The sequence below is a fragment of the Grampus griseus genome (assembly GCF_964374135.1).
Source record: "Grampus griseus genome assembly, chromosome: 20".
Lineage (NCBI taxonomy): Eukaryota > Metazoa > Chordata > Mammalia > Artiodactyla > Delphinidae > Grampus > Grampus griseus.
Genome location: NC_139014.1, coordinates 173453 through 201319, shown reverse-complemented (window position 1 = coordinate 201319; position 27867 = coordinate 173453). Strand labels below are relative to the sequence as shown.

At 39.1% G+C, this 27867-nt stretch overlaps 1 protein-coding gene across 3 annotated transcripts in view; it reads right to left on the bottom strand.

Annotated features, from left to right (window-relative positions):
• The window catches only part of HELZ (helicase with zinc finger), a 154873-nt gene that overhangs the window by 112743 nt on the left and 14263 nt on the right, over positions 1-27867 (bottom strand). For all 3 annotated transcript variants that reach the window (XM_082678006.1, XM_082678007.1, XM_082678008.1), the window contains exons 4-7: positions 19047-19274; positions 16641-16677; positions 5545-5669; positions 3005-3061 (exon numbers count right to left, since the gene is read on the bottom strand). In XM_082678006.1, coding sequence (XP_082534132.1) covers positions 3005-3061; positions 5545-5669; positions 16641-16677; positions 19047-19256 — 429 coding nt within the window. In that variant the 5' untranslated portion in view covers positions 19257-19274. The remainder of the gene's footprint in view (positions 1-3004; positions 3062-5544; positions 5670-16640; positions 16678-19046; positions 19275-27867) is intronic.

Here is a 27867-nt window from a genome sequence, read left to right as displayed (position 1 = left end):
TTAGCTGCCTCTATCCTTTAGCTTCAGTTCTGACACTAGCCTCCCTGGTTTCCCTGCAGGGTGTTTATCTCTCCTTTCCCTGCTTGTACTTCCATTACAGAACCTGCTGACCACAGGCTGCCCTGTGGGTACATTAGCTATGCACATCTTGGGCTGGCCCTTCAGATTGTTTTTCATGGATTTCTCAGCTTTCCAAAACGCAAAGAACCTTGAAGAGCACACGCACTCAGTAAATGTTGAACTGAATGAGAAGGAGGAAACGGTATCCCAAGATGATATTTGGAATGTCTTGTACCATAGAAAGAATGGCATAAATGCTAATTGGGTATAACTGAAACAATAATATCACCATAATTTACATGTCACTGATTAAATTGGACCCTTTTTAGGTTGGGCTGGAACTAAATCACCATAATACTGTTTCAACAGGAAAATGCCTTCTGATTCTCAAACTACTTACTAACAAGTTTTTAAAGACAACCCATTCTTTTTGTAAAATGAGGACTGAATATAAGAATACATAAGCTAACAAATAAATCAGGAGTAATTATTAACATTATGAGGACTCCATGCGCACCAAAAAGGTATATTAAAAGATCCTTTAAAATTCTATAAGCAAAATCTAAGCAGCATAGTCCCACAGTAGCCCTTAAAATACGATTCTAACTGCACAGAATTTTTAAGAGCTAAAAATTCACTTCAAGTATAAATTGAAAATATCTCCTCTAAAAAAATTTATCAAAATAAATTTACCAAATATGTGAGAAAAAATGGGGAAAAATGTTTTGGTGATGAAATGAAGCTTAAAGCATTTATAACTGTCAGAAGGGAAACATACGTGGTGTATTTAGTGAGTCAGCATCTACAACAATCTGCAAACGGGCAGAGTATGCATGTGCTGACACTGTAGTTCTCAGTCTGGTGGGGTCTGGTGAACAGCACATCCTCATCAGAAGAGCTGGTAAAAATGAGAAGCTCAAGCCTGGGCTGAATATTTGGCCACTGTGGCTTTTAGTTTCCTGGTACTGTGTCTAGTTTTGTTTTTTTAACACCCTTTTTATATGCTCAGACCCTAAGACAGAAGGGCAACATCAATTAGTTTGTGATTTTCAGTCTTTACTGAGACCTTCAGGGAAGGCAGCCGAAGTTCACACTGCTAGAATTCCTGTAAATTTACAATCAAATCTATTGATTGGATATTTGAAATTTTTCTAAAGAATATGCGTTGTTTTTCTTTCCATTAGTCAGCCTTTAGTTCCATGTCTTTATTCTAATCCACCAGCATTTACAGGTTAAACATCAGCTCAGCCCAATCTTTAAATAACAAATTGTTGCTATTTTTAAATACGTCAGGTGCAATAATAAGTAAGGGTATCATTGTTTGTTAACTTTTTCTAGATGGATTTTTTAATAGTACCAGTTCACTAACCAAAAATACTACTACTCTGGTTACACAGAAAAGAAATTATAAACAAAATTTAAGTCACTTATTCCAAAAGTACAGTCACAAAATGAGAGTCAAGTGATATTTGTGACCTTATACATAACAGGATTATAAATATTAAAAATAAAATTTTATATATATTTGTGTATGATTATCAGATGTAAAGCTGCTAATTCAACTAAGGTAATAAAAGAGGAGAACAAGGCCCCAAATCATCTTATTTTATGTTCTCATTTTAAAAGTCTAAAACACTTATAACTGTCATATTTTACTTCTTAGAAATTAAAAGACTACATATATACCAGAAGGGAAATGGCTTTGAAGTTAATTAGAGCTTATTGATTCTCAGTTAATTCATAATAAGATAACATAAGACTAAGAAAATAACATTTTTTAAAAGGCTATATTTAATTGTAGCAAAACAAACAGTATCTTTATGCAGCTTATATAATTCACGATGACTATCTTCTTTGCTTACTTATTTGTTGGTATGAACTGCGATGTATGATTAGATTTGAAGTGGGAAAGTAATCTACAGGAGGTCAAGGTTTACACCTGGGGGCTCTTCTCATCCTCTTGGCCTGATGGGAGCACCCTTATCGCACTCTCCACGAGACCAGCACCTTCTCCATTCTCAACTCAGCTTAAGTGTCTCGTCCCCTCACCACCACGCCAGTTATTTTTCCATCACAGAAAGCTTATTCTTTCCCCATCACAGAAAGCTTATTCTTTTCCCTCATACCACTTACCTCAATGCGAATTATACCTATACTTGTTTAATTAATTTATGTATTTATCGTCTATCTCCTCCCCAAGACTCTAACCTCCCAGACGACAAGGACCATGAGTGTCTTGTTCAGTGCTGTATCCTCAGCACCAAGCATAATACCTAGCACACAGTAGGCGCCACTTTTTAAATAAATAAGCCAACCAAGCGATCACTATACATGGGCTTCCATTTATGATAAAAACTGACAAAAATGGCTATTTGTAAAATGAGACATCTGAATAAAAATACTTCTATATGCCGGTGTGAGGAATAGAAATGTGAGACGTACAAGCCACGGGCCTTCTACGTGCCACTGCTGTCCCCAGCCTCCAACTGCTTCACCAGAGCACATTCTCGTTCACCATTTACCCTGATACACATTATTTCCACCAGCTAAACTCACTCCCTAAAAAACCTCCTCAAATCACAGACTTCCATTAGTTACTTAAAAACACAGAAGGCTTGAGGAGTATCTCACTATTAAAAACAGAATTTTCTAATAGCCAGATGTAGTTAAAAACTAAAATTTCCCCATTATCTTTCCATTTATTGGCCAGAGGCAGCTAACAAAAATTAGGGACAAAACAGAAGACCTGGGATGCAGAGGCACGTTGACAGGAAGCAAAGTTCCTAGGATGGGACCAAGCCTGGTTACGGAAAGTCTAAAGGTTGCAGTACCCCATCTTTAAAGCCTTGCTGATGCCCAGTGATTTTCCAAATTTTAATAAAGAACACGTACTAGCCAGACTGCGTTAAACTCTTCCCAAAGAGATCCACTGAAATAGTCTTACCTCCGTTTCTGTGAGAAGTATTTTTAGTCTTGTCAAATCTTTTGTTACCATCCCATTCTGAAACAGCAAATGAAAAATGGAAAAACCAAGTAGTGTATTAGTTCTTTACTATGGGGACTTAACTCTTCAGCTGTTTCTAAGGTTCATCTGTAAAAAGAAAACTCATCTCCCATCCTCATTACCATTACCATCATTGAGGTGATGATAAAGCTAACCACCTATGCGCAAAGTTAAAAAGATTAACAGGACAAAAGATACAGTGTGCCCTAAAACACTGTATTCACCTTGCCTAAGAATTTAAGATTAATTCAATAAAATATTCACAAAGGGTATCACTGAAGAGCAAGATAGAGTAGGTAAAGAAAAAAATAAACCTCAACTTTTTTTTTAACCTCAACTTTTTAAAACTCCTTTTTCCTAAAACTACTAGGCTAGATTCACAAAATGGTGAACTCAGTTACTTATGACTCAGATTCACATACAATGATCACACTACTTAAAGACGGTTCATTAACAAAGCTGTTGAAGGAAAATACATAAAACATTCACTCTTCTGAAATTCAAATTTCACTTGAGATTTGAAAGCAAATTGCTTCTTCCTAATTTTAAATTTAAAAATCTACAAACAATAAATGCTGGAGAAGGTGTGGAGAAAAGGGAACCCTCCTACACTGTTGGTGGGAATGTAAGTTGATACAGCCACTATGGAGAACAGTATGGAGGTTCCTTAAAAAACTAAGAATAGAACTACCATATGACCCACCAATCCCACTCCTGGGCATATACCCTGAGAAAACCATAATTCAGAAAGAGTCATGTACCACAATGTTAATTGCAGCACTGTTTACAATAGCCAGGTCATGGAAGCAACCTGAATGTCCATCAACAGATGAATGGATAAAGAAGATGTGGTACATATATACAATGGAATATTACTCCGACATTAAAAGGAATGAAACTGGGTCATTTGTAGAGATGTGGATGGACCTAGAGACTGTCATACAGAGTGAAGTAAGTCAGAAAGAGAAAAACAAATACCATATATTAATGCATATATGTGGAATCGGGAAAAGTGGTACAGATGAACCTATCTGCAAAGCAGAAATAGAGACACAGACGTAGAGAACAAACGTATGGACACCAAGCGGGGAAAGGGGGGCTGGGATGAATTGGGAGATTAGGACTGACATGTATACACTGCTGTGTATGGAACAGATAACTAGTTGAGAGCCTGCTGTACAGCTCTGTGGTGACTACTACACTATGCTCTGTGGTGACCTAGATGGGAGGGAAATCCAGAAGTTGGGGTCAGGGGGGAATATGTGTGGCTATTTCACTTCGCTGTACAGCAGAAACTAGCACAACACTGTGAAGCAATTATACCTCAATAAATTAAAAAATAATAAAATAAAATAAGTAAAAATCCAACAGGTAAAACTGTGTAATATGCTTAACTTATATAGAAAAGTTCCTTAAGGATAGAATTATCTAAATAATAAAGAAGAGAGCTATTCTTTATCATCTATTTAGAACTAAATACCCATACAATTTTGCTATATTAATAACACATCTTAGCTTTTATATTCATTTGTTAAAATGGTGACATCCAAAAATACTGTTAAACCAACTAAACAATTCACAGCAAAATAATTCCTTAGAAAATAACTAAATTACCCTCTGAGACGGGTCATTACATTACACTCAACAATATACAAAGTACTTTCCTAATTTCCATTTTTTTTTTACCAAATATATATTTATTTGCAGTGAAAACACAACTTTGCTCCTGCTTTCCACAATTTATGTTAATTCAGAATAAAAGTATAGAGAATTCATGCTGTATAACAAAGTATACATATATTTTCTTGCTTTCACTGTTTTTCATTATGATTCCTGAAAAATATCAGCCAATGCTGTAACAGTTACCAACTGGTAAAAAAAAGTTATAATATCTCTTTTCTTCCAATTTCTATAGATTGCCAACTCTAAAGTACAAAAAAAGTAGTCTTTCAATTATCTCATCCAAAAACAGACAAAAACTCTCAAAAATTATATACTACATACAAACGTTTATCCCAAAGTCTGAAAAGAGTTAGATAACTCCATCAGAGCAGTCATGAATATTAACTTACACATATGACATCTTCAGAAACAACAGTAATTATTACTTAGTTTAGATAAACTTAAGCATTTTATAAAATAAATTGTTGAATTTAAGAACCCTATAAGATCATATGTCCACAGGAGCATTTTAAAACTCAAAAATATTTCCAGGTTCTGTTAAATTATACCTTTAAAGAAAATCATTTATTTATTCTATACTTTCAAAGCTTAAAAAATATCTCCAATTCTTATATATATTATCACAAACTACAAGAATCCAATGATTAAACATCAGTTTGTTGAAGAGAAATAAGCATCTCAAGATACTTACAAACTTTAATTTCTGACAGAACCTAGAGGAACGTAGGTAATACACCTAAGGAGTCAAATGGATGAATCCGTTTTCAGACATTCAAATTTAGAACTCATCAACATACCAGGGACTCTCCTGTCAGTGACTTGGCAAGAATGCTGGATACAAGTTGGAGCTTTCCTTTAAGCTGCATGCAGCAAAGTACTGCTTGAAAGGTACCATCTCCCTTGGCCAGTCCTTCTCCCAGCACTGTCATGAAAGAACAGCCATCATTAACCGCGTAACATTCGATACACATTTTTCTCAATTTTATTATTAGCACACTATCCCAAGCATGACTTCTTTCATACTAAAAGAATAACTACAACTACTAGAGGAAGGCAGTGATGTTTCAGTTCTGTCCATGACATGCATAAAGCCAAGAAAAAAAATGGGAAAATCAACATACCTAACCTACTACAGCCTATAGTCAGGTAGGATCACCACAAAATCATGAGGAGAATTAATCTTACAGCTCTCCACTGAAAATACTGTTCAACCTATGATGTCTGGGTAAATGAGGGCTTTTAAACTGCAGAGATAGATATTCGCTGAATAAAGTTCTTGCATTTTTGACAAAGAGATCCAGTGCCATTAAAATGCATAAGAACAGAAACTGCAAACCTCAATATTTTGAAATTCCTAAGTAATTAAGAATTAGCTTTTATCAAAACCAGCAAGATTAACTAAGAACCCAATGGTCAAATGGCCAGAGAAAATGCTACCCAATTTGTCTGCAAGGGTTTACTGACTTAATTTAATACAATCACAAGGAGAACATATTTCTAACAATACAGAATATACTCATTTTTATGCCATGTCATTTGAGATGATTTCCCACAACTGCTAATGGTTCAACCAGTAAAACAATCTGTACCTTTCTCTTTACTGCTAAGTCCAAGATTCTATTTTTAGTTTATACACACTTCAGCTTCCTTTGCAAAAAGATAATTTGCTGAAAGAAAATATTTTGGAAATTGCATTTTTTCTAATTATTTTCAAGGAAATGTTTTGTTTAAGTATCAATATAATATACTGCATTTAAAGTCAATTGGGTCCGTCCTTAATATATATATATATTTTTTTTAATAAATGTAATTATTTTATTTATTTATTTTTGGCTGCGTTGGGTCTTCATTGCTGCCTGTGGGCTTCCTCTAGTTGCGGTGAGCAGGGGCTACTCTTCGTTGCGGTGCGCGGGCTTCTCATTGCAGTGGCTTCTCTTGTTGCAGAGCATGGGCTCTAGGCGCACGGGCTTCAGTAGTTGTGGCAAGCTGGCTCAGCAGTTGTGGCTCGCGGGCTCTAGAGCGCAGGCTCAGTAGTTGTGGCGCACGGGCTTAGCTGCTCCGCAGCATGTGGGATCTTCCCGGACCAGGGCTCGAACCCATGTCTCCTGCATTGGCAGGCGGATTCTTAACCACTGTGCCACCAGGGAATTCCTGTTCTTAATATATTTATTTTGGTTGTACTGAATATATCCTTCTGTTATATGGTTCAATTTTTTTATTACCCAAATAACATAACAAAAGAACACTAATAAAATTCTACACAGAAGTTCACCATAAACTCACCACTCAACCAAAAAACTGTTTTCACTTATTCATGTTCTCTTCAAATTCTGATCAATATTTACATAATTTTTACATGACTGTAACTGATATAACAGTTTATATCCTACTTTACTTCCCCTTGACATATTCAGTATTTTCCATATTACAGTGTTTATATTTATCATTTTATTAGCTATATAATGTTCCATCAAGTAGATACATCAATTTACTTAACTATTCCCTTGATCCAGAACAGTTCCAATTTTTAACTATTAAAAAGAACACTGTATGGGGCTTCCCTGGTGGCGCAGTGGTTGAGAGTCCGCCTGCCGATGCAGGGGACACGGGTTCCTGCCCCGGTCCGGGAAGATCCCACATGCCGCGGAGCGGCTGGGCCCGTGAGCCATGGCCGCTGGGCCTGCATGTCCGGAGCCTGTGCTCCGCAACGGGAGAAGCCACAGCAGCCAGAGGCCCGCGTACCGCAAAAAAAAAAAAACACAAAAAAGAACACTGTATTAAACATCTTTCTACATATATACTTTATTGAATCAGATTATTAAATTGAAAGTTGCAGTCTCTGTATCCAAGAAGGTTTTATTCAATTACTTTCAGTTTAGACCAACCTGCTGTCACAGCATCCATGTTACAGATCACTTATCTCCTCAACTGACAATTCCAATACATGAATAACAACAACGGAGCATCCTTAAGAATGTCTTGAGCAACTCAGAAAATTCCACAGTAAGCCCACATCTCCCCCCAGATCTTACTATTCCTGAAACTACTTAAATATGACCTTCGGCAAAAGTCATTTTTTATCTCTCTGGTCCTCAGTGGGGTCATCTGTAGAACTGCAAGATGAAAAAATGTGCCGCAAGGATCAAATAATATAATGCAAGCATTAATAAAACGCTCTGAAGAGACATGACAGTCCTACCAAGGTCTGGATCACTCACATTCGCTAAGCCTGTTTCCTCCCCCGTAAAATGGAGGTGACAGTAGCTACCTAATAAGGTTGTGGTAAAGACTAACTGTGTTAATTATATGAAGTATCTAGCACAGTCTCCTCAAGAGTTCCCTAGATGTTACGTTCCCCTCTAAAAATTATAAAATAGTATTAAGAACTGTTGAGGAACTAGCCTAGTTCCTTTTCAGTAATTGGGATATTAAGAAACTAGTTGTCCAGAGCTGAAGAATGTCTCAGGGAAATGAAAAAAACGTAAGAATATTTCAATCTCAGATGACTATGTCATGTTTAAAGAGTATTAAATGACATGATATTTTACAAGCACTTTGCAGAGATCTTTGGTTTTGCACAAGGTATATGCTGAATTTTATTTTGCAAAAGTTCTTCCATTACACTGATGTCTAAATGTCTCCAGATTTGTCAAAATTATGTTTCCCTTTCTTCTCTCTAAACATTTTAGACAAGAAACACTACTGATGTACTTTCTTCTAACGGCTGTCTTTAAATGCAATTCAGTTTATGTCTTGTAGGATCCCACATGAAGAACTATGGCAAAGAAACAGTCAACTACTATAGATAAAAAGCTATCCTGCTATGGTGTCATATGATAAAATCAAATTGCAGTGCTGCCAATCTGGTCCTGTATTACCTTTAACATCTTGAAAAAGCTTGAAAGAAAACAAAGTATGGCCTAGTGTATTCTTAAACTTGCCTCAGCTATAATAATTGAACTTGCCAAAAGAGATGACATTAAAACATAACCTAATCTTGGGCAACTGTAAAAAAGTTATGATTCCTTACAAATAAATTCTCTTCCCCCAACTATCTGTGAAATTCTACAGTGAGCACATAACTCCTTCCTTCCCCTGGGAGTTACAAAGGAAAAATCTGAACACCTTAGTTGCGTTGCTAAATTCAAGTCTCTATCCCTTCTCATCTTTAAGTTTTTGTAAGATTTTCTAACACTTGAAATATGTCTTACTTGGAATGTTTTGGACCAGAATATGACTAATCTTAAAGGAGTACTCATTCAACTGTTTCAACAAAAACAGCTTCTGTAAGTGTTTGACAGCCCCTGGCTACCAAAAGGAGAGGATCAACAATTAAAATGTAATTCCCCTTGCCTGTAAAGAATTACCTGCAATGAGAAAGATAATTTAAAACAAGCTTAAAGTTCAGTAAATGCTGAATATTAGTCTGTATTTTTTCAGTAACATGACCATAAAAGGGTATTTTTCTTATCAAGTCCTTAGTTATTTCTAAAGCCTTTTATTGAAGAGCATAGCCTAATCAAGGTAGCATTTTTCCAAATTTTTTGAAAGAAATTTTAAAATTACCATTAAACTAAATCCTTGAGTCATTAATAAAGTGAAGTTATTCACCACTTGGAAATAATCACATTCTCAGAACCAACACATCAGGAACTGAATCAAAAATGAAATAGATTCATTTAATAAATATATAAAACAAATTTATAATTTATAAATAAATTCCTTTCCTAAATATCAGCCATTTAATTTTTGGGCAATAAACTTATTGCCAAACATCTATTGGGGTGGGGTTAGGGGAGGAGTTTATAAACAGACTCCAAACAGCAGAAGGCCTAAGTCAGGTTAAAATGTCCACTTGTAACAAGTAACAAGAAGTATAAGGTAAACCAGAATAAGAACTCTGTGGCAAATCTCTCACCCGGGTCCATTTCTCCAAATAGTTTTTTTTTTCCACCATGCTTCTCCTCTGTCTCAACCCTTTTTCCCCTTGCCCTCTCTTTACTTCCAATTGTAATACATAATACTTTAAGACACGCGGACCACAGCTTTTGCGGCATTTTATGTCCTTCCTACCAAGGTCTTTTGCAGATATAATCTTTCCTTTATAAGACGCTTTTGGAAAATGAAAAGCCTTAACAGTATTCAATCTCAGGTATCACACAGACCTCTTCTGAATATTTCATCTCCAGATTTAAATACTATACTCTCTCTCTCATTCTCTCTCTTTTCTTTTTCCCCAAATCCCTGCTACCTTGCTCTCTGCTCCTTCCAGTATTCAGTCCTTAACCTGGTCACAAAAATCTCTGCATCTCTTTTACAGCCCTCTTGTGTGTGCCATAAACTTTGAAGCTGAGACCTTATTGTATATTTTTGGAAGTACTCTTTCCTTCAACTGCAGCTCAGAGTAAAGGCTCTTGGACTCCTGAGTAGCCTGTTGTACTGTGTGTGCATTAGAAAGAGAGAGAGAGAGAGAGAGAGAGCGCGAGCGAGCGAGCATGCTGCTTGCCGAGCCTTCAGCCTCCTCGTTATAAAGAACCCTAATTTCCAAGATGCATTTGCTGTATCATTACAGGAAAGTTAATCTCTGTTAACTGTTCAAAAACTGGAAGAAGGGGGCTTCCCTGGTGGTGCGGTGGTTAAGAATCCACCTGCCAACACAGGGGACACGGGTTTGAGCCCTGGTCCAGGAAGATCCCACATGCCGCGGAGCAACTGAGCCCGTGTGCCACAACTGCTGAAGCCCGCGTGCCTGGAGCCGGTGCTCCCCCACGGGAGAAGCCTCCACAGTGAGAGGCCCGTGCACACAACGAAGAGTTAACCCCTGCTCGATGCAACTGGAGAAAGCCTGAGTGCAGCAACCAAGACCCAATGCAGCTATAAATAAATAAGTAAATAAAATTTATAAAAAACTGGAAGTTGTTTCTATTTTAAAAAATCAACTTAACTGTATTTTTTTTATCTTAAAACTCTTTCAGTGCCTTTATGTCAACGTCAGAAGTCAACGTCTTTCTATGTCCGTTGTAAGCACTCAGAGGAAATCCTCTGCTAAGGCACTCCCTTACTTCACTGTTTCCACGGTTGATTTGCTTGCTTTTGAAAAAAATAATTTGCTTACTGAGAAGAACTGACATTTTGCTCCTCTTCTGACTATTTTCTTTGCACTATGTGAGAGGGCTATGTTTTCAGGTGTTCACAATAATCTTAATTTCAGCGTTGTCATCCTGCCCGTCAGTGTCCGTCCGTCCCCCCCACCCCCCCCCGCCCCGCTTTGGTATAGTTTTTATTGAGATTTTACAAGGCAAGGTACCACTCATTTTAAATCTTCTCTTTTTATGGTATACATATAATTTGAGCTAATATAAAATTAATGCTAGTATTTATTCTATGAGTGAAAAACAACATGAAATACATTTATAATGTCACTCATGACTATAACTGACACCCTGCATAAATAAGAAAAGGTCTAGAACAGACAGTCATACAACCATGGTGAGGCTCTTGCAACTGAGTTCAAAGGGTGTAGTTCAAAGACTATTGCTTCCTTAAATATCTACTCATACAAAAGAGAGTCTGGGGCTTCCCTGGTGGCGCAGTGGTTGAGAGTCCGCCTGCCGATGCAGGGGATGCGGGTTCGTGCCCAGGTCCGGGAAGATCCCGCATGCCGCGGAGCGGCTGGGCCCGTGAGCCATGGCCGCTGAGCCTGCGCGTCCGGAGCCTGTGCTCTGCAACGCGAGAGGCCACAACAGTGAGAGGCCCGCGTACAGCAAAACAAAAAAAAAAAGGGAGTCTGCACACTCAGAGGATGGTCTCCAACTTAACTTAAATTTTAAAAAAACACTTTCCTGATTTATATTCTATCCCTAACAACTTACATATAAGAAATTTACTTAAAACAGTTAATAGGCATTATGGGGAAATGAAGAGTGGAAGTTAAGGTCCTATTCCAGAAAGCCTTAGGTTCCTGCTGAAGAACAAACTGTGGTACAGCCATGCTGTGGAATACTACTCAGCCATAAAAATGGATGAACTACTGATACACACAAAAACTTGGATGGGTCTCAAACACATGGTGAGAGAAAAAAAGTCATCCTTAAAAAGATCACGTACAATATGGTTCCATTATGTGGTATTTTCAAAATGACAAAATTATGGAGGTGGAGAACAGATTAGTGGCTGCCAGGGGTTACACAGGGAGGGAAGACAGTGAGTGTAACTGTGAAGGGTAGCACGAGAGAGATCTTCACTGTGATGGAACTCTTCTGCATCAGGACTGTGCTGGTGGTTACCTGAATCTACACATAATAAAATGAAATAGAATTACACATATTCATTGAACCAATGTCAACCTCCTGGTTTTGATACTGTACTACAGTTATGCAAGATGTAACCAGTGGGGGGAAAGGTACATGGGATCACTCTGTACTATATTCGCAACTTCCTGTGAATCCATAATTATTTCAAAGTAAAAAGTTTTTTTTTAATTCCTGTTGGAGAAATGAAGCTTATATATATGAAATTTTTTAAATAGTTACCGCAAGTGGATCTAAAGAACAAGTAATTAAGAAATATTATTGAACTGCATCCCTATTTAACATTCTGGTCAACAGGAAAAACTGGATGGACTAGAGGCTTAAAGATCCAAACTCCTGTCCCGCTCCACTATCGTCTACGTGATCCGGAGCCTCAGTGTTTTTCATTTCTAGAATATAAAATACCCATTTGCCTTTTTCCCCCCAGGTTTACTACACTCAATAGAATAATGTCTGTAAAACCCTAAAGAATAAATAGGTTGTACCTTAGGATAAAGAGAAGGAGCATGGCCTTTCAGATCACAAAGACCTCACTTCAAAACCACAGCTCCACTCTGGACTGTCTCTACGCTCTTAAGCAAGTTACTTAATCTCACAAAATCTGTTTCCTCACCCATAAAGCTGGAATGATATTACAGTGTGATTAAACAAAATACTTCAGAGGGTCTTACTCAGAAATAATTCTGAATAAGTATTGTTACCCCTATTAATTATTTTTCCAAAACATTTTTAATTACCATAAAATATAAAATCTATTTAATCAAAACTCTTCAGAGAAGGAAAGTATAGAAGGTTCAATCAATCATGTATCAATTTGCCTTTTGTAATACAGTCAGCATCTATTTAACAGGGCTTTTTGGTTACTGAATCACTTACTTCACAGGGCAAGTTATCAACATAATAAATATCAATTGATGGCCCAAACTCCTTTGTTTACATTAATTTCTTAAATTAATGACACTCTCACCTAGGGTTTAAAAATCTTGCAGCCTAAAAAGAATAAAATAAAAATCTTGCAGCCTTATGGAAAGTATTCATTGATGTTATAATGACTGAGTTTGATCTACACAGTACATGTAGCACAAAACTCTTAGTTGATAAGACTATCTTTTGATTTCACCTTCTCCATTTACCTCATTCCCTTTTGTTAGTGTAAAAAAAAAGTGAGTTTCCTATATGATGAATATTTCAGAGGAAGAAAAAGAATCCTTATGTTATGAAAGTTTTCCTGTTACGCCAAATACAGCGTATGTTCAGATAATGAAAACAGACTTGACCACCTCACTTACTCAGTGGTCACTGGCTTGACAACCCTCACTATCCAGAACACAACACCAAACTCAGAACTAAACTCCATGAACTTAAAGTCTGTGTAGCTTATTTTCAGGATGCCCTTGAGTCCTCACTCAGAACCTATTTCTTATTTAAGTAGAATTCCAACTATTAAATCTTATGACTCTGATTAGTTCCTGGCTTAAACAAATCAGCCTTAAAAAAAAACATTTTGGGAACAACCAGGTAAATCTGATTATGGACTGGTTTTGGATATTAGGGAATTATGGCCATTTTTATTAGATTAATAATAATATTGTGGTTATACAGTTATGACCTTATTTTTTATTAGAGATGCATACTAAAGTATTTAGGAGTAAATATCATGATGTCTATAATTATTTTTAAATAGTTCAGAAAAAAATTAATGAAGTAAATATGGCAGAAGGTTACAACCTAAGTTTCGAGACTATGAATGTTTATTATACTCTTTCTCCTAGTTTCCTGTATGTTTTAAATTTTTCATAATAAAAAATGTTTCAATGTTTTTTAACTCCATGACAAAGATTGCCTGTCTGGTTTCCTATCCCTGCCTAAGAAAGTGAAATCAGGGTCAGAAGCAGCAAGTGGAGAAGAGGGGGAGGGTAGCTGCAATGAGGCATGTTGAGAGTTGTAAGGAATGCAAACTGATAGCCTGACAGTGAGGGAGCAGACACCAGGATGATACTCTAGTACATAAAATTCAAACAAAGCTCTGGGGCCATTAAGGCAGGAGCTATTCGGGCTATCTAGCGTTACAAACCAATATAATAATTAACAGAGATTGAGATTCTCGTGTTGCTTTTTATTACTGACTGCTTAACTGTGGTATTTTATTACCTTATATAAAAATAAGCTTGCTGTACACTTGAAACTAATACTGTAAATCAAGTGTATTTCAATTAAAAAAAACACAAGTTACCAAAAGGTGAAAAGAAAAAAAAATTACATGTACATAATATAAAAGCAGAACTCTACAATTAGCAATATACACATGTAAACTTTGCCAATATTCCCAAATGTCTATTTCAAACGACAAAGTTTATATACATTAAATAAGCACTTCCATGTTCTTACTTATCACATAAATGGTAACAAGGAATGCACAGAGTGTAATCAATGAACCCTTATTGCAAGCTAACCGATTTTCTGCTTTTCCACACAGTATTGCAATGAAAACCATTCCACATACAATTTCTTCCTTCTTTTGGAATATTTACTTGGGACAGTATCCCAGAACTAAGATTAGTGGGTCAAAGGAACGAACATGTTACCAAGCCATATTCCGCTTCATACTCTACCACACCACAAGCATACACTCATTTCACTGCAACCTTATCTTAGGCATTGGTTAAACTTTTCTCCCCACATTACAGAGACATAATCAGTATCCAAAAACTGCAAGTAATTGATGTATACAGTCTGGTGAGTGTGGACATACGTATACATTCATGTTACGATGATCACAATCCAGGTAACAGGCTTATCCTTCATCCCCAAGGTTTCCTGGTTAAGCTTTTATTGTGGTAATTCAGCAGCTGTAAAATAGTATCTAACTTGAAAACGCTAATAAAACAATTAACAAAAAACGCAGCGTTTTTCCTTATGTTCCTTCACCCACAGCGTTTACCCTTCGACAACTCTTCACAAGTCAGTTACTCTTCTGGGACTTTGTGTGTCTCCAAATGAAAAGCATCAACCTCACTAGTACTCATGGAAGGGAACATTAAAGAAAGAGGGGCCATTTCTCACACACAAGACTGTCACAACGTCAAGACTGAGAGGTTCCAGTTAGTGAGCTCACAGGAAACAGGCATTCAAGTGTATTTTAACCCAGACATCCAACTTTTAAAAATCCTTAACCCAGATATCTAACTTTTAAGACTACCATAAAGAAACAAAGGCAACAGTAAGAAAGAATATATGTTTATTACAGGATGAACTATAACAAACTAGAAACCTAGAACCACCTGAATGCCCGTCAATATGGGAATAGCTGAATAAATTACGGCACATCTATGCCATGGAATATTCAGCAGGAATTGGAGCTGATGTATTATTAACATAGTAAGATGTCCATAATCTATTGTTACAGAAGAAAGCAAGAAACTGTGTGATGATCACATAATTCTTTTTTAATTTTTAAAGGAAAACCCTACCTATGTATTATAAGCATTTGTGCTTATCACTACAGAGAAAGGTGAAGAAGATGCAGCAAACTGATAACATGGTTCCTTCAGATCGGGGAGAAGGGGAAGTGGGTCCCTTCTTCATACTCCTCTATATTATCTGACTTATTATCTGGCTTGTTGGTAACTTTTAAATGTCCACAGATAGTAAAGATTTTTTTAGTGGAAGATGGTACTAGATATCTCTCATGCCAATTAACTCCCAAAGTATACAATCCTATGAAGCAAGGTTTACAAAGAGGTCACTGAATCTTTAATGAATGGTTAAATTATGTCCAATATGCCCCAGGAGTAGATAAGATGGTTTTGTAAGGTTAACAACAAAAAGAGCTAATACTTTTAAGAGTTTTGACACAAAGGAGCAAATAGGAAAAAAAACTTTAACTTATGTTAGACACCTCAGCCCCCCAACCCCAATCTGGATAATTGAAACATTATATTATCCAAATCACTGAGCTGTGCCACACTCCCACCAAGAGTGTGAGAGAATGTACCCGGAACCCGCCTCCCACTCACTTCTAGACTCATTCTAGTGAACTGGCAGCAATCTCCAAGAAAAGGATCCCTAGTCTATGAGTACCCAAAGAGCACGGATCTTACTAATCAATTTCCTGCCCAAAAGAAAACAGGAAAAAGCACCAAAGAGCATTCTAGCCAGTCTCTGCTCTCTAAGGGAAATCTTCTAATGAAGGGGAAAAGAACATTTTAGGAGGCAGAGGCCCAGCTTTTCAATTTATCCAAGCTTAACGTTTTAATCAATGTGTGTTATGTGCTACAGTTCTTAAAATATGGCTCTTTATTGACTGAAAATACTCACACAAACTTTAAAAGGGCATTATCAATGTTCCCAAGGGAGTGACAGCAATGCCAACACTCGTGATTAGGAACAATGTTCATGTGTGCACCCATCATAGCAGGAAAGTCGCCATCCAAATTAGTCACTCAGCACCACCATGAGGTGGGTTTTTTAAATATTATAATCACTTTTGAAATTAGCATATGAAAAAAAACAAATCTTAAACACTGCTCAATTAAATAATTCAAAATCTTCACAGCAGAAAAGAATCCTGCTTTTAAACATACCATGCCTACAATCTTCATCAGCTTGCCCATAGTTTTTCTGCAAAATAAAAGATACAAGATAAAGTTAAGTAGTTCAAGGGCTGCTTAAAACAGATTTTATCAAAAAGCTCAGCTTTGTTTCAAAGTTTAATCACTAATGTTGCAAATTTAATATGCACAGAGTAAAGCTACCTCTGGCCAAGGTTTACACAACGTTCTACAAACAGACATTACAGTACACTTCCCTAGGCCATTTATTCACACTCCTCCCCTCGCCCTCTCCAACCTCAAGCCACCAGAAATCTCTTCCCCATCCTCACTCTCAGCTAATGACTTCACTGAGTAAACTGCAGCCCTGAGAAGAGACTTTCCACGGATGGCCACTACCATGGCTGCCCGCTTCCCGGCACACTGTGCCTTCCACCTGTTACCAGGTGAGCCATCGCTGTTCCTTCCTAAAGCCTGTGCAGATCTGTTCCAGGGCCTACTCAAGAACAGCGCTCCAGCAAGCTTCTTCTATTTCTCCTACATCATTAATTTTTTGTTTTCTAACGGTTCAGTCCTAGAAACAAACATGCTCTTATTTCCCTCAACTGAAAAGATCCTTCTCTTCACTTCACTTCTCCCACCAGCTACCATCCCATTTTTTTGTGCTTCAGTGGGGCAAACTCCTCAAGAATTGTCTGTATCATGTATTTCAATTCCCTTCCCGCTGACTTTCTCTTAAACTCTCTTTTATTAGGCTTTCACCCACCACTCCATGGAAGCTGCTCTCATGGAGGTCACCAGTGACTGCCAGAGGATCCAGTTAGATACACTTACATGTACCCATTTAGACACACTGTCATTTCTCAGTCAATTCTCAATCCTCACGACTCCACCCACAGCAACCGACACTGAACCTTCCCTCCTTTGGACACAGGCCTTCTTTGATTGGTTCCTAGGACATCTTACTCTCTTAGTTTTCCTTAACCTCACGGGCTGCTTTTCAGGTCTTTGCTTCTCCTCCCAACCTCTTAAACTAGTGCCACAAGACTAAGTCCTCAGCCCGCCCCTTCTCTCTACCTGTACTCATTCCCCTGCTGATCTGACCCAGGTCTAAGACTTTATATATCATCTACAGGCCACAGACTCTCCAATCAACATCTTTAGCCCAGACCTCTCTCCCAAACTCCAGACCTGCATTTCCAACTGCTTATTCAACATCTCCAGCTGGATATCTAAACGTCATCTCAATCAGTATGTCCAAAATGAACTCTTTCCCATCTCCCATCTCAATCAGTATGTCCAAAATGAACTCTTTCCCATCTCCCATTTCCCCACCTACAGCCCTCTCATCTCAGTGTAAGGAAACTCCACGCTTCCAATTGCTCAGACAAAAAAAGGGCAAAGTAAGTAAACTATGCCTGCTCCATATCTCTCACTCCCTGCCTTCAGTACATTAGGACATCTGCTTCGTTCTATCTTCAGATTGTAACCAGAACAAACCACTTCTCACCATCTCCACTGCTAGCATTTTGATCTGAGCCACTTCACCGCTGGCCTAGATTATTCTAACAGCTTCCAAACTAGTCTCCCTGCATCTGCTCTTATTCTTTTACAGTCTATTCTCAACACAAAGGCCAAATAACTCCTATTAAAGCAGACCATGCCACTCCTCTGCTCAAAATCCCAGCACAGTGTCCCATCTCAAGTAGAGCAGACACCAGCCCTTACAGTGGCCTGAAGGGTCCCACAGGATCTAGCCCTGTTGCACTCTCCCCCTTGGGCACGTTACTCCAGCACAAGGGCCTCCCAACTGTTCCTCAGACGTGGAAGGCATGCTTCCGCCTCGGGAATTCCGCACTGACTGTTCCCTCTGCCTGTAACGATCTTCTTCCAGATTTCAACATGGCTCACTTCCTTACCTCCTTCCTATCACCTTATCATGAGGCCCATCTTAACCCAATTTAAAACTGCAACCCTAACCCTAACCCTAGTAACCCTCTATTCTACTTTTTTTTCCATGCAGACTGTTACCTTCTAACAATCTAAAGTGTTTACCTATTTATAATGCCTATGGTTTATTGTCTGCCCCCCCCCACTAGAAAAAGTACTATGAAGGAGGGATCTTTCTCTTTCTCTTTCACCAACGTACAGCAGATACCTAGAACAGCGTAAACATTCGTTGAATTGAGTGAATAATATTGGTTGAAATATTTGTTGAATGGAGTGAATAATCCAAAATGCTACACGATAGTAATACTTTCAAGGCTTAAAAACACAGTTACTTGCCATCAAAGATATTCAGCAATCACTAGCCACTTCACTCATGTCCTCAGCCCAGAATGTGGTGATTTGTAGCAGCAGTGATCAGCAAGAGTCCCACTCACAGAAAACAGCCATTTTACATGGTTCAGCACTGGCTCATTGACAGTGTTTACTCACCAGCTGCAAAAAGGAGGCGATTCTGTAAAGAAGACTCTCGATTTTGATGCTTTCTATCTCCAGTGGACACGGCCCTGTGAAGTCAGCCATGGAGTACTGGCCAAGAGAAAGGAGGGCCTCTGTGCAGTGCTTGAGGGTCATTTCATAGTCCTGTCTCTTAAGTGATTCACACGCTTGTTCACATGACTTCTCAGCTCTTCTGTCTTCCATGACTCAGGGACAAAAATCCTAAAGACAGGGAGAAAGAACAAATCAGAAAAGGTTTTAAAAAGTTACTAATTATCAATTCTAGCCCCATTCCTAACTCAACTGGCCCAACTAGCTATCTGAATAGTTACTCTCAAGCAGCCTTTTGATCAAGGTCAGAGCTGAGGAGCAACTACTGACGCTACAAACTCTATGCTTCTCCTTTCTATTTTATGAAGTCTTCACTAAAATTCAAGCAAAATATCAACCGTAAGTCAGGATCATGCCAACAATACATCAAATTTATGAATGAAACATGATGCTGAATATTACAAAGTGTAATAAGCCATGAAGGCGTCTCTTTTTTTTAAAAAACCAGAAGGTACAAAAATGTTTCCTATCCCAGCCTCCTATTTTCGGTCTTATAATTCTGTAACTGAGACTGCAGAGAATCAAAGTCCATACCATGTAGGATTTTTCCCACCAGTACAAAACACTGGCTCAAGGGCAAGTTTGAACTGGCTATTAATTCAGTTCAGCAAACATTTCCTGAGGCCAGGCCCTGTGTTAGCAGCACTAAACTCAATGAGGAAGCACGTCATCGCTCCTTTCGAGAAACTCAGATTCTAGCAAGACCGGCAAAGCACAAGTGAAAAATAACGAGAAATACTTTCCATCTGCCGAAAGGCATGAGCTGGCCTCAGAAGAAGAACACAAGGTCACTGTGCAGAGATGACAGGAGAGCACAGGGGAGCTTCTCAGAGAGAATACGCACGAGAAACCACCGCGGCAGAGAAAGCACACAATACACTCCACGTGTGTCAGAGAAGGAGGGAGAGGAGCTAAGAATGCCCTCCAATGCCACAAGAAGTGAGAGCTTTATTCCATAGCAATGGAGCATGATGGGAGGTGTTTAAATAAAGAAGGAACCTATCGGGCAGTCCAGTGGTTGGGACTCCGCGCTTCCATGGCAGAAATGGGCAGGGGGAGCGTTTGATCCCTGGTTGGGGAACTAAGATCCCGCAGGCAGCATGGTGCGGTCAAAAAAAAAAAAAAAAAAGAAGGAACCTATCATGTAGAAGTCCTGTGAACAACTGGTGAGAAGCAGGCATTGCCATTAATAACAGACCACTAAGCAGTCCAAGTAATAGAGATTGAGAATTCAAGCGCAGCCTCTCCTGAGCTCTATCACTCATAATGCAGGGAGCAGAAAACCTGGGCAAAGAAGACCTAAAACCCTTGGACCTGAGAGTCACAACACTGCTTCGGAGGATCACCCTTGCTGACCTCTTATCACCATCTCCGTCGGGATGGAGACTGCTCTTCTTGCCTGTTCCCACCCTCGCTCACTCTCCCCACTTTCTACCTTACCAAATGGCCCCAAGGTACAGGTCTCCTCCATCTTTCCAAAGCTCCATTTATGCCACTTCGCTTTTAAGAAGGACCCACGTTAGTGCCTGTTTTCCTAACCAAAAGAAATCCAAAGAGGATATCTATTTTTACAAAAAAGGGGGGAAAGTGAAAACAGTGTTCGGCGTGTGTTTCACAGCAGCCCTTACAGAGGCAATCCGCACTGTGAGCTGCAAAAGTGGGTGCAAGGGGCACCGCCCAGCTCCTTCCCGGGAACCACACTCAGCACCTCAGCATCAAGCCACCATAGCTCTGAACTGTCACTGGACTTCTGTGCTTCAGCTCAATTTATTTTGTGCATCCGTTAGCAAGATGTGTCCTATGGTCACTGCTTCTTCGCTTTACGCCATGTCGGCTTATGGAAGGTTTCCTGGGAATGCTCTGCTTTCAGTCATTGGGGGAAACCCATACTTACTGTCCTCCCGCCTCCCTCCAGCCTGCATATCCACTCTCGGCCTGGCCTTTCCAGCTCTGAAAAGACAACCTGGCTCTGCCCTCTGCCGCCTATATACTGCAGTGAAAGATGAGGGGAGAAGCTGACAGGCAGACAAAAGGCAGCAGCAGTGAGTGAGGCCTGATGACAGACATCGGAAGAGTTCCAGGCCCCTTCAACTTTTGAGATGTTTTGTATAACAAAAAATGTAGAAACACCTAAGGGATGGGATGAGAAAGAGCTCAAAATGGATTTCAGTATTTGTCAGCGTTTGTTAAATATGGGTGGTACATACACGGGGTACAATGTAATATTCTCCACTTTTCTAAGTATGAAATTTTTATTAAAAAAAATACCAAAACACGGTTTTTAAAATTACAGGATATTTAAAATGTTTATACATTTGACAAGTTAACACAAAAAATGAAATCTAATTGTGTTATTCACAAGGTAATCCAACAAATATTTAGAGTATTGTATCCTCAGGCATTACATGGCCTCCCTTTAAACCTCCTCAGCTCTCCCTCAGTGGGCTATAATTCCCAGTTTACTTTAGGGGAACTTAAATATTTAAGTTATAGTTGGTGTTTATGTCCCTTATACAAACATGCATTAATTTGGGGAAATCAATTATCAAATAAACATCAAAAGTAATCATTTCTACATTACTAACGTGACTTTGCCCATTAGAGATCAGAATGGCATTACAAGATCATCAGTAACTTATTCTATAGGCCAGAGCTGATGCTATTGACATTTTGGGCTGAACAATTCTTCGTTGCGGAAGGCTGTCCTGTGCTTCATAAGATGTTTCAGCAGCATCCCGGCCTCTGACCACTAGGTGCCAGGAGCACGTCTCCTGACTTACAACAACTAAAGATGTCTATCTCCAGACATCAGCAAACGTCCCCTGGGGGGCAAAATCATTCCTGGTTGAGACCTACTGATATGAACAAGCATACAGTGTTTGCTTGCCCAATAACAGCAACAGAAGATGGATACATCCATGGATTCCAAAGGTCCTAGAATTAGCAAATCTCCTCTATAAAACTCCTAGCCCACATCTAGAAAGTATTACAAAAAGAAGGAAAATGAAACGAAAAACTAACAACACATGAGCTAAAATCTTTGCTAGGGAGAGAACACAGCACAGTGATCCAAAGCACAGACTTGGAGCCAGAGGACTTACATTCAGAACTCACCAGCTGTCACTCACCAACTGTGTCACTCACCAGCTGTGTGACCTGGAGCAAATGACTTAGCCTCAAGTATCTCAACTTGCTCACCTCTAAAATGGCAAGAAGACAACTAATACCTACCTCCTATGGTTATTTATTTTCACTTAAGAATTAAGTGAAATAATACGTGTAAAGTGCTTAAAAGAATGCCTGGCATACAGTGAGTGCTCAGTAAGTGTTAGTTAGCTATTGTTATTTCACTAAAATTCCATATTTTCAATTTATACAAAATGGAAATCACTTTACAGATTTCAACATACAACACTGTATTCATAGAAAATAAAATATCATGCTATGTAACTACTTTATCTACTTGACAGAGGAATTATTTTCACCCATTTTCTCCATCTCGATAAAATAATAATGGTTATGATTATGCAATCATAATAATGATTATGCTCCCCAATAGCCACTGGAGAAACAAGTGTACTTGTACGTCGCTGACGAAGACAAGCTAACCCCTAAAACTGGCTCTGAGGGGAGATCACAAAGACTACCGTCAACATTAATCACCAAACATATTAGCCAGGGATATCTCAATAAAAGTAACACAGAAGTAGAGATTAGGGACAGAATTACTAACTCTGGGAGCTATGGGGGAAAGTGACTTAATTTCAACAGTTAATGTCTCTGATATGGAGGCTCAGGTGCCCACCTCAGCACTGGATATGAAGATGCCTACCACAATTACGTTTGTTAATTAATCAGGTCCCAACAGTTCATTTCTAACTGCGGTCTCCCTGACCCTCACTACAGGTACTTCTGTAGTGTAGCTCTCCATACAAGGCAGGTCTCTGGTAACTGTCTTCCCTGGTTCTTCAGAAAACAGCGTGACCTGGCTACACATACTCCTGAAGAAGTTCAAGTGCCTTCTTGAAAAACGTAAAATAAAAACTGCCAGACGAGGTCAAAGAGAGACAATGTCTCAAGCCACGCTAAAATGGACTACAAAAAACACAGATCTAGAAACTACCTCTACACGAGGCCAGCTCCCAGACACACCTCACCATGCAGCCGACACTCTTGGCCAGGATACACGGATACACCCGTGTCTACAGCACGCGACCCTGCTACGTGGTGGACAGACACTGACCAAGCTGGGTCTTGTACAGCCTCTGCCACGGGGACAGAAAGGCCTGGAGAAGGGCGCTGAGTCGCTTGAACCCACCAGTGTGGGAAGAAGCACCACGTCCACCCATTGCGAGGGCCACCCCTATTTGCCTCGACTCTTTCTCTTCGTGTTAAAAATTATCCAACTTTCACCAAAAGAATACACAACACTAACTTTCTGCAAACTCCTGCCCCTGTGGGGAACGGCATTCCTGGAGGATGTAACTTCACAGACAAAAAAGCTGGAATCAGTAACCAAGATTCTAATTCAAATCCATTAACCCCTGTGATCTGTTGCCGATCTACAAAAAGAGCCTAATAGCATATTAGTCGTTTGACCAGCCAGCGTCCATCCCTTTTTCTGGTGATAAAAGCCCACAAATTCCCTCAGAGTAGGTACCTCTCTCCGACTCTCAGTCGGCATGGCTCCAGTGGGGTCGACTCTGCCAAAGAGCCAGGGGTGCCATGTGACCAGAACTGGCCAATCCCAGTCTCACAGCCTCAAACAGTGATTGGCTCCAGGTCAGACATGTGACCCCATAAGAGCCAATGAGACATCATGAGACTTTTGCTGAGGCTTCTGGGAAAGAGACAGGCACTCTTTCCGGCTGAATCTAAACGCTGACAGGCTACAGGGGGTGAATATGCTACAGCCATTTTTGTAACATACAGCTCCTGCAACTGAAGTCCATACAAGGAAAGGCAGAGTTGACTCGTGGGGAGAACCTGAGTCCTGATGACTTTACTTGAGCCCTGAATCCAGCCAGCTGTGCCTGACTTCGCAGTTAGGTGAGCCTAACTCAAACTTCTTTCCAGCTTAAGCCAATTTAGGTTGGTATTTCAGGCAGCTGAAGCGAATTGATGTATATGTGTATATCTGATTAGTACCTCACAGGATGTGAAAAATGGAATGAACTGACAGTTGTCTTGTAAAACAGTGTATATACACATGATTATTAAAAACACTGGTCACAGGTATTGATTAATAATAAGTGCAAAGAGAAAAAAGTGGGCATGGGAGAGAAATGACTTACTGTGATACGTGGTTATTCCGACTCTTGAAAATATTCCAAAACATTTGTTTAAACAATTTTATCATAAAGCTATTTCAGCAATAATAATAAAAATAATAAGAGCCATTTGCTGAATGCCTACTGTGGGCCAGAGGCTGTTGAAATGACTATATTATGTAATCTGCTTGATTCCTCATAAACGACCTTACAAGGTGGATGTTATTATTATCATTCCCACTAACAGATAAGGAAACTGAAGCACAGAGAAGTTAAGTTACTCACCCACAGTTACACTGTTAATAAAAGGCAGGATTCAAATGCAGACATTCTGATGCAACTCGTGCTTTTAGCCATGACACTGAATCTGAACCTACACTCAAAGTTCTCATGCTGTTCCAGTGAAGCAGAAACTCAAACTCAGGCACTCCCAAAAGCATCAAATGTGAATGTAATATTTTAACCCTGGAAGAGTCTTAAGGACTAATTCCTACATAGTTCTGCATTATGAAAGTATACATATTTAACCACATTAGTGATCATCATTTTTTTAAAAAGTGTGAAAACCCTCACAAACCTCAATCAATTGCATTCTTTGGTTAAACAGAAGTCCTAGGTGTTGCCAAGACTAAGGAGCATATTATATAGTACTACCTTGCCAGAAAATAACATTTGCACCTTCCACAAAGTCAACTTTATGAGAACATTCCCATCACTAAGTTACTTTTCACCACTTTTATAGAACAGAAACTTATTTTAAAATCTACCCATCTTAGTATAATATAAAAAAGAAAAAAATTTATGCATTGGACTTTCTCAAAATTAAACCTTTTTGCTCTTTGAAAGACACTATTATGTTAGAAGGATAGGAAGCCAAGCTAAAGACTGAGAAAAAAACAACTGCAAATCACATACCTGAAAAAGGATTTGTATCCAAATATATAAAGAATTCTCAAAACTCAACAGTAAGAAAACAACCCAATTAAAAGCTAGGCAGGGCTTCCCTGGTGGCGCAGTGGTTGAGAGTCCGCCTGCCGATGCAGGGGACACGGATTCGTGCCCCAGTCCGGGAAGATCCCACATGCTGCGGAGCGGCTGGGCCCATGAGCCATGGCCGCTGAGCCTGCGCGTCCGGAGCCTGTGCTCCGCAACGGGAGAGGCCACAACAGTGAGAGGCCCGCGTACCGCAAAAAAAAAAAAAAAAAAAGCTAGGCAAAACATTTTAACAGGCACTCCACTAAGAGGATCTAATGATGGCAAATAAGCACACGAAAAGATGTCCAATGGCATTAGTCATCAGAGAAATGCAAATTAAAACCATGATAAGATATTACCACATACCTATTAGAATGGCTAAATTAAAATCACTGATAGTATCAGTGATGTGGAATAGGGGGAATTCTCATACACTGCTGCTAGTGGGAGAATATAAAGTGGTACAGACACTCTGGAAAAAGGGCTGACAGTTTCTTATAAAGTTAAAAATATACTCACTATATCACCCAGCAATCCCCTCTCCCCAGAGACAGCTACCCTAGAGACAGAGAAATGAAAACTATGTTTGCACAAAAGTCTGTACACAAATGTTTACAGCAGCTCTATACGTAACTGTTAAAAATTGGAAACAACCCTAATGTCCTTCAATGAGTGACAATGGAAAACTACTCAGTAATAAAAAGGAATAAACTTTCAATACATGCAATAACTTAGATGAATCTCAAAGACAGAGTAAAAGAACCCAGTCTCAAAAGCTTACATGTATGATTCCATTTATATGAAATTCTCAAAAAGACAAAACTATAGGAATGGAGAAAAGATCAGTGGTTGCAGAGGTTATAGGACGGGGACAGTTAACTATAAAAGGATAGCATTAGGGAATTCTGGAGAGTGATAATATTATTCTGTATTCTGATTGTAGTGATGGTTGCACAAACTACAAGTGTGAAATTAACAGAATAAAAGAAAAAAGTTAGTTTTAGTGTATGATAATTTTAAGAATAAAATTTTTAAATTATTTTTAAAATATGAATCCCAATATCACAATGGACACGGTTTTTAAAAACTGGAAAGAGGGGCTTCCCTGGTGGCACAGTGGTTGAGAGTCCGCCTGCCGATGCAGGGCACACGGGTTCGTGCCCCGGTCCGGGAAGATCCCACATGCCGTGGAGCGGCTGGGCCCGTGAGTCATGGCCGCTGGGCCTGCGCGTCCGGAGCCTGTGCTCCACAACGGGAGAGGCCCGCGTACAGCAAAAAAAAAAAAAAAAAAAAAAAAAAAAAAAAACTGGAAAGAGATAAAGAAGGATAAGTTTGTTAATAAAAGGAAAACCTGGGCTTCCCTGGTGGCGCAGTGGTTGAGAGTCTGCCTGCCGATGGGGGGAACACGGGTTCGAGACCTGGTCTGGGAGGATCCCACATACCACAGGGCAACTGGGCCCGTGAGCCACAACTACTGAGCCTGCGCGTCTGGAGCCTGCGCTCCGCAACAAGAGAGGCCGCGGCAGTGAGGGGCCCGCGCACCGCGATGAAGAGTGGTCCCCGCTCGCCGCAACAAGAGAAAGCCCTCGCGCAGAAACGAAGACCCAACACAGCCAAAAATAAATAAAAAATAAATAAAAATAAATAAATTTAAAAGGGAAATCTATACATTTCCCTTTCTGCAAATGCAGGTTTTCAAGGCAAGAGCAGAGCCTCAGAAAGAATGTCTGCAAACAGAACAATCACTAGTTCACCAGGTACAAAATGTAGGATACTTCTGAAGAATCCCATCACAGCTAGATAACTGGTCCAGGACCAAAAGTAAATACTGGAAGAAAAATGAAGTCAACAGTGTACCACCGAGGTGGCAGGCAGACTGGCCTGGACTAAGACATGTTCAGTAATAGATAATAAGGGAGGTGATTTGTAAGCACCATTCTCGTCCCACTGTGGACTTCCTTCTGCAACAGTGTAAGGATAACCGCCAGATCATCTGGAAATCAAGTCATGAAATATACTTTTATATTTTTAAAAATCAATTATTGTCCTAAATTAACTTTTCTTATTAATTTAGTCATGGTCCTCTTTTACTTCTAAAAACTTAAATCTTATTTGATTAGAGACAGACTTCAAAAAATAAAAATAAACTGTGATCAAATAGCAGGAACAAACAGTAGTAACTAAAATTTCTTCAATCTAAACTGAAGATGATTTCTGTATCTCTGTCTTTTACATTTGTCTCCATTAGGGAAAAAAAATTATCTACCTCATAATTAACTTGGCTGGAATGAATCAGACTGCATTTGTAAAGGTTTCAGAAGACCAATGAGCTGTGCTAAACATTACCACTATCCACCTGAGCAGAAATTACTATACATAAGTTTCTTTACATAACGAACAAAACAAAAATTTAAACAAAAGAAGAACTACTAGAAAAAAAATTAGAGATTCATATTTTT